The 10,422-nt window shown below is 44.4% G+C and overlaps 1 protein-coding gene across 1 annotated transcript; it reads left to right on the forward strand.

Moving 5' to 3' along the window:
• The first annotated feature begins 3,854 nt into the window (after window positions 1–3,854).
• On the forward strand, window positions 3,855–10,350 carry LOC142577727 (uncharacterized). Its single transcript, XM_075687180.1, has 3 exons — window positions 3,855–4,590; window positions 8,534–8,632; window positions 9,959–10,350. The coding sequence occupies exons 1-3, from the start codon at window positions 4,405–4,407 to the stop codon at window positions 10,037–10,039; spliced, it is 366 nt and encodes a 121-aa protein (XP_075543295.1). The 5' UTR covers window positions 3,855–4,404; the 3' UTR covers window positions 10,040–10,350.
• Window positions 10,351–10,422: the final 72 nt, after the last annotated feature.

Genomic DNA, 10,422 nt, shown 5'->3' on the forward strand with positions numbered 1-10,422 from the left:
CCGGCGTCATGGAATGAGTCTTTCGTCAAGTGAGGTTTCTTTCATCGAAGAATCCGGATTATTGACATCTGTCGACTCTTCAAAGTCAAAAGCTGCTCCTCAATCATTGTTTATATTCTAGGTCCCAACCACAATAGCGATACCACGTTTGGGAGATTGACCAAGAATTGTGCAGTTTATGTGGCCAAAATAAAGGTATTGTTATTGTTGTTGTTTCCTCAACACAAAAATTGTTCATGCCTACAGGGGGGATTGGCCACGCTGGAGTTATCGTGTTGTTGTTGTTGTTCTGACTGGCTGTGGCACATACCCACAGTGGGGGATTGGCCATGAATCGGGTGGTTAAATTAGGTGCATAAAAACATAATAATAATAACAAGGGAGTTAACAATTTGAACATTGCAGTTTAAAAGTAACCGTATTTTGTTTGGAGAAAAAAAATAATACTGTAATTATGAGGCGTCGTGCATTTCTTTCACTTTTTCTTCCCACTAACGCTTTCTGAGCTAAATAATAAGGGTTTGTAGCAAACAGACTTACTGAGATTATCTTTCATAAGAGCAGCGAGAAAAACTGAATTTGGGACATAATTGCACAACAGAGCTTTTTTTTATACCCTCAAGTCTCATTGTTTATGCTGTTTTCAGGGTACGTTCCATTGCCAGCTAGTTGCACTTGAAACTGTTTTCAAGCTTAGTACTATCTATACATACCGGTTTAGCTAGCAATACTTATGAAGTAGAACTATCGATAACGGTCTTATACAAGCAGCTGGTACGTGATGAAATTGTGAAATGAAGACGATTCTCTTGCCAGCCACAGCAGTAAGTGTTCTATCTTTATGGTAAATCATGCAGGTTCTCCAATCTCTATAGTTCGATTCTGACTCACCTATTATAAAATTTTGTTCTCTTGCTTTGTACTTTACATACCCCTATTTTGGCCAATACCTTAGAGTGGGTCCGTGCCAGTATATCCTTAGGATTTATATCTACCATAGAGTTTCTAGCTATAACACCTAGAGGGAAATCTGGCGCCACCGTCCATGGGAGTTTCTTAAGGGGCGCTGTGCCGTCATGGGAATGATGGTATATGTGTCTGCGAGGCTTGTGTTCGCTGGTGCTGTAAGAGGCTTCGTCTAAAACGTGGATATGGCTACACAAATAACGCGTCCTTAAAGTAAAATCTTCATAAAATGTTTCCATTCACGCGAATTGCACCTTTACTCACGTACAATGCATGACGAAGGGAAGAAAAACAAGAACAGACGACAAACTGTTTCAAAACGAACGCGAATCTTGTCGTCTGTCCTCCAACTTTAGTGGCCCGCTGATTCTTTATACGTATCATATCACATGCAATAGCAAGTTCTCATAGTTAAACAAAACACGTTTTTGTGTAATAATAAAGGTAGAACGGCTTCCTACGTGCAGTTTTAGTAGAAAATGAATCATTGTGACAGAAGGAACGGTGCCTGCCTGGCTCTGAGAGAACGATGCCAATCCGAAGTCACAATATACCGGCATTCCCACGCATACCACAGCACAGCAGCGCCAGATTTCCCTCTAGGTAATATAGTGAGAAACTCAATGATATCTACAGCAATTGCACCAGAAGGGCATCAGTGCGCGAAGAAAAAGAGGGTGTGGCCATTTTTCTTCGAGTCTTAATCGTGGTTTCATTCATCATTGATGTACTGAGTATACTGTCTGGTTTTAAACCCATATTTCGGGTAGAATTATTAGCGATTGTTTTAGCTCTTCGAATACTTTCAATAATTTCTTCGACGGCAGCATTAGAGGCTGATTCCTTGAATGAATGAATGAATGAATGAATGATTGAATGAATGAATGAATGAATTCCGGGGTATTAATTACGTGCCAGAACCACAATTTGATTAAGAGGCGTGCCGTAGTGGGGGACTCCGGAATAATTTTGACCGCCAGGGGTTCCTTAATGTGCCCCCAATGCGCGGGACCACGGGCATTTTTGCATTTCTTCTCCATTGAAATGCATCTACCACGGCCGAGATCCGATCCCGCAATTTCGTGCCTAAGCAGCGCAACGCCATAGCCGCTAAGCCACAGCAATGGGTGGCCGCGGTGGGTGGCCCTGTCAGTGTGCATAGCATTCGCCTCATACTCAGACAATGCCGTCTTCAATGTGTTATAGCCGTTAGTCACTTTGAATTAACGTCTGGTGTGCTTGATATGGGTACCAAGTCTCCGTGGTTTGTTTCTTCTTTTTCTTCTTCCTCCTTCACCTTATGGACCTTATCAAATGGCCGACACACTTGCGCGTGCATTCGTTGATAGAACAGTGATGTCTTTATTCTAAATTTGGCTTATATCAATGCTGCTAGGCTCAGGAAATGTTCTTTGTTTCGAGTTTATTCAAAAGTGACAATTGCAATAGCGCGATTTAACCAAATGGATCTTTTCTTGGGTCAATCAACTGTGTCCCGTACATCAACAGAAAATCTTTCTCATAAAACAACACTGCCGTATTCTTATTCATTGTTATAATTTCTTATTAATCTGCCGTCTATCTAAAAATTTTAAATAGTATTTAAATTTAATTATTTAAAAAAGCATTTAAATTCCTTTCCGAAAGTATGCATTTCTATAAATCATCAAAATATTCTCTTCCTTGGGTTTTATCCGAAGAAACGTATGCATGACCATCTGCAAATTACTTTGTGACACAAGGAGAATACCTGGTTAATTTACTGAGTAAATTATTGATATTTAACAAAACTACTAATTGAACCACAAACCTCCTTCAAGTTTACCATACTTTTATAAAGCGCATGTTCTCCAAGGAAAAAAGGAAGTCACCCTAAAGTCTAATGTTTATTTTTCGTACAACTTCGTACCATGACTTTCACTTTCTGTTTAATGTTTTATCTCCTCTACTGCGCTAAACAGCCGGCTTCTTGGCCAGTGCCCCGTAGTGGGTACGCGCCATGGTATAAGGAGCAATCACCCAAGCAAGTTCTCTCCATCTTGGTAAATTTTGCATTGTCGATTGGCTTCTGCTGCATTGTGTTGTTACACGAATACGTGATTTCTTCTTGCTCAATTTTAAGACGCCGCTCAGCAGTCGTAAGAAGAATAATAAGGTCTGCATAGTGCCCTCGACATGGTTCGGACGATGCAGTTGTTCCAGGTGGCAGTGAAATTGATCTCCTAAGCAGGCTGCGTCATTTACACAGCGAGCGTAAGACGAGCAAGCGGTGTGTGGTTGCTGCGAAAAAACAAACCAATAACAACAACCTTGAGGAAAGAATAGTAGGCTTGCGTTTTCACCAAGTGAGCATCAGGAAATAATGACCGTCGACTCGCTGCTTTGCGCGGCAACCGGTCAATGCATCGCACTTCTTAACAGCCACTGTGCTGCTTCTCTACTCATGGTTGGAGTAATGCTTTCCTGCATGCAGTACCACTGATCACTTCGTAATCTTCTGTAAGGAAACTATCTAATTGCATGTGAGTATATGTGGTAGCTGTTTACCATCGTTTTTTAGGCAGAATCGTTACCGCTCTGTAGCGGTTTCATTGCGCCGAGTTGACGAACCTGCTCATGGTGGCAGAAGCAGAAGGCAGTGCACAGTGCATTTGAATCAACTGTGCAATAAGAGAGGCGCAATATAATTACACCATGGTAGTTACTAGTGATTATCTCTAAATTTTTCCCTCCATTCTGGCTATATCCTATGGTATATTCTATTTCTCAAATCCATGCCATACTCTTTCAAATTCTGATAAATTTAGGAAGAGCAATAACTTAAACCAACGAATGTTTCCAGCAATGTATTCCATTACACATTTGCACGACTCGCCGCACACTGTTTTCCAGCTCTAGCCAGATGCACGCGAGCACAAGTACCAGCCCTAACGATCATGGTGAACGAAAATTCGGTAAGTTCCACTTGTAAGAGAGTGCCTACAGCTTCTATGTGCTGCAAGGTGCCGTCGCTCACAAATCGTCTCGAATACCTATTCAAATGATCTCTCAAAACAGAGAACGCTGGTTGCTGTAAGCTTCAGGATGCCACTATACATCGACGAGGCCTTTGAATCCGGTCGCGGCCACGAGTAGTTGCTGTTCTCTAGATTAGTCACAGCCCTTGACCGGGGTCTCGTTAGGCTGTTAATACGGTAGCATTCTCAACGTGCCGAGAAAATGTGTAGTAATCGGCAAGCGGTTCAGGCGTTTCTGGCGTTGCGCCAGCACGTCAATACCTCATCACTGAGCGCAACAGTAAGCAAATGCTCCTAACTGACAGGTCCGTTTGTTTTATAGAGCATCGGCCCGAGTAGTGCGGTAAACTTAACCTATAAATGCCGGCGTGCCCTGGCGCCGCCTCACTCACCAGATGCGGCCAGCCTGAGCGTGACGGCAATGGCTAGCACCGGGTACGACGCGGCGTGCCCGAGTCCAGCGCCGCCAGGCAGCCCTGGTCGGGACAGCCTGGACTTGGAGCAGGGCATCGAGACCGCGAGCAAGACGCTGCTGCGCTTCCTGTACTTGACGTCATTCCTGCAGGGCGTGTCCTGCGGCATCCTCGAGCCCTTCTGCCAGAACGAGGTTCGAACTGATTAATCCACTGTTTAAAGAGCTACCACCGATGTACAATCGTTTCTTTTTATTTGTTCAACTAAGGTCGAGGAATTGGTGTTGCTAACCAAACGTGGAATACTATACTCGTAGAACACGCTGCGGCTACTTTTATTGACGGCGCCAGTGTTGGCGAGGTTTATGGGAGGGTAATGGAGTGAGGCGGCATGTACCGGGATTTTTCCTGACTCTGCAGTGGGCCCATGCAGCTTAGAACAGAAGCTCTATTCTCGACACTAATGGTAGCTGCACGGCCGCCATTATGCGCCATGTTTATTCTCTGATTGGCTGTCGAGAACTCAGGTGCCTTGAAATTTGTGCCGGGGAACAGATATGCAATTTTCCGTTTTCATCAAGATGACGAAACCTGACGTGGGCTGCGAATTTTATCGACTAATACACTTTTTTGGTCCTTAGCAGCTATATTGCGACGTTAGCGCTTCAAATAGCAAGTGAGCGGTAGCGTACAGAAGCCAGTGCAATTCGCCTGCCATTTCGCGAATATGTGGTGGCGATCCAAGACAAGCGCCATGTCAGCTTGCTGATTGGCTGAAGGAATATGCCGTGGGAAGTGTCACAGGAAAGGCCGTTTCGTAAACGTCAATTCGACGTTGCTTGACGTTGCATTGGGCCACCATTGCAGAGATTTTCCGCCATAATTTGTGGTGCGAAGAGCCGCGCGAATCATGCTAATGAGGAGTCATATGCAATGGCCGCCGAGAGGAATGCGTATCGTCACACTTTCCCCATAGTTTGGCGCCATGAAAATATTTTCTTCATAACGCACGCTCATAGTATTTGCATCGCTCTCAGGTGGTGTTGGCATTTATGTTTTGGGTCATCATTTTTCAAAAGAACGCGTTTATAGGAAATAATATTGGTTGAACATAGCAAACTTTCTGCAACGTTGTCCACTTTTCACTGCTGCCTGTGTACTGTAATCAAGATTCATGCCTTCTCGCACAATAAGAAATTATGAGCGGCTTTTTAATTTATAAAACGGAATGTACGCAAGGGAGCGCCTTGAAGTTTCCTCACGCGGTGCGAGTAACCAGCGAAGTGAACAAGAGATGGCAGCGCCGGCGCTTGCGTCGCGCAAGCCGACACCTCTGGTGCGCGCAACGCTTTATCGGTGATATTCGGCCGTTTCTCAGCCAGCCGAGTCGGGCTGAGTCACTTGCGCTTCGCGAGATAGTGATAACGTGGCCTAGAACGTGCGCTCATCAGTACTGGTAGGTCGCGTATGCTGTGTGAAGGTAGAAAAGAAGCGCGTTGGCGCTAACGTACGATGACTCATTCCGTTTCCCAGGTACAGGCGCCCAAATCTTTAACTGGCGTGCGCGAGCGGCGACTTTTCCGTGCGTCAGCGCCGTATGACGGGGCGAGGCTGGAAACAGCTTAGCAGACGATGGGCCCAGCTGAGCGCGCTTTGTCCGCATGCGCTTAGCCTCAGACTCTTTCCAGCCGCGCCCCGTCATACGGCGCTGACGCACGGAAAAGTCGCCGCTCGCGCACGCCAGTTAAAGATTTGGGCGCCTGTACACGCATCCTAGTTAATGAGGCAGACGACGGCTTGTGCGCAGCAGACGACGCAAGCGAGAAGCGTTTGCGACAGAGTAATCATAGGCTTTGAGCTAGCTGCTTTATTTTTTACTGAGGAGGAAAAACTGTTTTGCTTTACCAAGAACGTTATGTTCGGTGCCTTAATTTCAGTTTCTTAAGCAAACGTCAAGTTTGCGTCATGTTACAAAAGCAAAACGGGGCCATCAGTGCTATTTTGTACGCGTCGCGTCTACGTCACGCCTTGAAGAAAATGGCGGAATGTGCAGAATAGAGCCCCATATTCTGTTTTTGCACTATGCACACACACATACAAGGAAGCAGCGAATAGCTCTAATGCATATTAGGACATCACAAAACAATTTAGGCCCATCAACAGTGCCATAAAAAGTTAATATACATCTTACTTGCACAACGAAAATTACTTCGGCCCGTTACAGCGCAGAATAGGATCATGTCCCAGTATTGCATTGGCTTTGAGATCGGCCCACCCACCGTTTCCTCTTGTCCATGACATATACATTTAGTGGGTCGTGGTTTCGCGTCGTTGTGTTCAGAGGGCGTTAGGTGTAGGCGCCAGTCTCCCCTATCGCGTGTGCATCGGCGAAGCAGCGGAAGAGAATGAAAGCAGCGGGCTCCCTCCTTCCCTTCAACACTTCCCTCCCATCATAAACTGTATTGTTGCGTCATTCTTGGTATGATAGTGAACTGATGGCGCAGTACATACTGGTAAAAGAGTTGTATGTAGTAGCATTGCACGTTGTACATCGTTACATTTATTATATTAATTAATTAATTCATGGTGCAACCTTAAGAGGGTTATCGCAGGAGTGGGGTACAAAATCAAGGGTGCCACACCCAGAGCAAAAAGGGGGTACACAAATCAAAGGTACAAAGCAAAGCACTAGTATAAAGAATATGTTAAAAAAATGGTCTCAGTACATACATATATGCATATAAACATATTGAATAATACATGATCTAAGGAATCACGGGCATCAACCAGTGATTGCCTTAACTAAATAATCAAATGTCAATTTTCGTATGTTAGGGGGAAGTTGGTTCCACAATTCAATGGATGGGGATGGGCGTCGTACGGTTGCATAACGCCCGCCGTCTTCGCCAACACAAGTCGTTCGGGAGCAGCGTGATGACAGGCGCGAACACTATTTTGTAAGCTGTTCTTTCTATTCATACGCCACGATTGATTTCACAAGCAGGTCAAAACATACAAAAAAATGATTCTCGCAAGCTTGTTTATGGTTAGGCTTCCGGGCATTTTTGAACACATTTACTTATGTGCATTTCCGTGGACGACTATATATATATATATATAGTCGTCCACGGAAATGCACATAAGTAAATATGTTCGTACCTTTGTTCAAAGTTCTGTGTCGCCTCTGTACGGTGTGCTAAACAGCTTCGCTGTCATGCACCTTTACAGAGTACAATGACTCATGATTTATTGCTTTAGTTTGATAGAAACCACAGTCGCAGCAATGTAAAAAAACTGGTGTCGGATTTTATTGGTATAACATGCTTGCTGTATTTCCTCTTTGTAAATCTGTACAGTAAAGCGAAAAGTATGGCGGCTCGCTGGAGTGATGACAAATGTGCACAAGAATATATCTGAATGATCTGGATATACTTATGCCGCGTGTAGCTAAACAGTATGTACCAGCTTACTTTAGCCAAGTTGTTGAAAGAAAAATAAGTAAAAAGAAAACATGATGCAACATACCATTTTACGACCTTCCGTGTCCATTCGTCAGAGGCTTGACGACCGAACACCGTGTGTTTTAAAGATCGTATCTTGCACAGTATTTTTAATCTTTCTTTTTTCTTTGGACAGCTTGGCTAACCTTAGTTGGGACACACGCTGTCCTAATCGACTGGACGACATGCGCTGAAGGCGTCCGTTGTTTTCTTATTAATTCATGTTGGCATTTTATTGGTTCCCATTGTGTGAATAAACTTTTACAACCATACAAAACGTCTCTAGTGATGAAAACGCAACAGTACTCGTTAGGAAGTAGCTGAAGATCGAACTGGCATTGTGGGCCGTCTCACACAATGTTCAGAAATACCCAGTACGGGCAGGTTGAGATATATTTCACAGTAATGGGCGTCCCTCCAAAGTGATGACAAGAAATTTTAAAGAAACGTGGTCCTTTGGTGTTGGGACCGGAACAGTTCAATGCCGACGTAGTAGTGCTTAAGCCTATGCACAATTTTGTCATTGCCGCAAATATGTCAGAGTCGATACGAACACATATAGTTTTGAGATTTCTCCAACAGTACACACTGATGGCTACCGTGTGCGAAAGACAAAAGTTTCAAGTTTTCTGTGCAGCTGGCTCCTCGAAAAGTATTCGGGGCACTGGCCTCCAATGGTTTGCACGGATGCTACATCCTAGGAACTCTGCTGGTAACGCCATGGACCGCAAAATTGGTATGGCCATCTGAATTGCTTGCTTTCCATATAATACAGGCTTAAGATTATCTGTGCTTAGTTCGTAGTGAACACAACTAATTTAAGCACTACTAAGTGAGGGTGATTCGATGCCAGAGCGGCTTTGAATGACGAGCTTGTAGGGAAGTTACAGGTTAGTGGGCCGAGATGCCTTGCCTGCCTTTCAGAAGGATGCAATCATACAGACAGAAAGTCGGCAATTTTCCAATCGACGAATCTGCTAGCTCATCACGAGAAAACGCATGCGGTGACTCTCGACTAAGCTTGCCACAACGTCATCATTCTACGTATGCTTTTAATACAAACATATAATATATCATATATATAATACAAATATCGCTAACATATGCAATGAATGGAAGCCACAATCAGTTACGCCGTAGTTCTTATTGCACACTCGAGGAAATCTCTACTAAATGGCGATCTCTTCGTATTTATAAGTCGACCCGCAAAGAAAAAAAGAAACCCGACGGCAAAAGTTTTCGTGTCACTAAATTATCTTCCCCTTTTCCCCAAAACCCGAAGAGAGGAGAGAGAAGCGAAACTTGCCGCAGCTCGTGCATATCCACTTTAATAGAAAAAGAAAGAACGAAAAGAAAAAAGGAAAGAAAAACGGTATTTAACACCCAAAACACACAATCTCATTGAGAGGGACGCTGTAGCTGGGCTCTTCAGAATAGTTTTGATCCCCTGGGGTCACACAGCCTGCTTCCTTAACGAAGCGTCTTCTTTTTTCTGTCTGTCTTCGTTGTACTGCGTCGTCTTGTATATATTATACCAACTGTAGACCAAATATAGACAAATGTCGCGCGCTGCTGAACCAAACCCTCGGTGCACTAGTATGTGTAATTTTCGCCTTCATGGGAATGTGGACGCCGCTGCCGGCGGCCGAACCCGCGACATCGTGCCCAGAAACGGAAGGCCATAGCAACGGAGTCACTGCTGCAGGTCTCGAACATGAAGGAGCAGTTGACATTTCTGCGTGAACTACAAGTTGATGTACCTAAAGTACACCTAAATTCCAGGCTAAATGGTGAGGGCATACCATAGCGCTATTTTTGGCTTGCGAAAACTTTCTTTTAAAGTGGTTGAGTAGCGACATTACATGTGCCAATTTGACCACACCTGCAGTTTTGTTTTAAAACATTTCTGCACCCATGGACTGTACCGAAGTATGTATAAGTGGTTCTTTTTATTCTGCATTAGGTCCTCGCACAGAATAATTGCCCACACGTTTGAGTCAGTGTCGTTTGCCTGCAGTGCCGATTTGTTGCGCGTTCAACAGTGATCTGACTTCATTTTCAGATGCTGAAGGACATCAAAATGAGGAAGCTATTCAGCTGGGGGCTTTTCATAGAAGGAGCCTGCTGCTTCTCTTACGAGTAAGTTTCCAGCGCTTATTAGTGATGTAAACATTCGTCTTTAGTCTAGGGAGCCAATAACTAAAAAGGCGAGTCAACAGCGGTGGACATCGAAGGAAGACAAGGTTTTCTTGGGCGCAGTAGTGTACGATTTGGTTTGTTGTTTAGACTGCACTATATACCTTTGCTAGGCGCCCCCATTTTTAGACTGCGCATCTCCGGCCTCAGAGCACATTCTTTTGTTTCGCAAAGCCACACTTCCGGTTCAGGCTTTAGGCGCACGCAGTTTGAACGAGTGCATCTGGATTTCATTTCGGCCTTATTGCGCTAATTATGCATTATTACTGCTCGGTACGCAGCTTTTCGCTAACTTGGTGCGTCTCTTTTTCTTCCAACTTCATTTCGGCG

The sequence above is a fragment of the Dermacentor variabilis genome, chromosome 4, assembly GCF_050947875.1.
Source record: "Dermacentor variabilis isolate Ectoservices chromosome 4, ASM5094787v1, whole genome shotgun sequence".
In the NCBI taxonomy this organism is placed as follows: Eukaryota; Metazoa; Arthropoda; class Arachnida; order Ixodida; family Ixodidae; genus Dermacentor; species Dermacentor variabilis.

Excerpts from the sequence above, each read along its gene's own strand:
- LOC142577727 (XM_075687180.1), top strand. The coding sequence starts at position 4,405 with ATGGCTAGCACCGGGTACGACGCGGCGTGCCCGAGTCCAGCGCCGCCA. Across the intron at positions 4,591-8,533 it reads AGCCCTTCTGCCAGAACGAG|CTGGCTCCTCGAAAAGTATT; the intron begins GTTCGAACTGAT and ends TTTTCTGTGCAG. Across the intron at positions 8,633-9,958 it reads CGCCATGGACCGCAAAATTG|ATGCTGAAGGACATCAAAAT; the intron begins GTATGGCCATCT and ends CTTCATTTTCAG.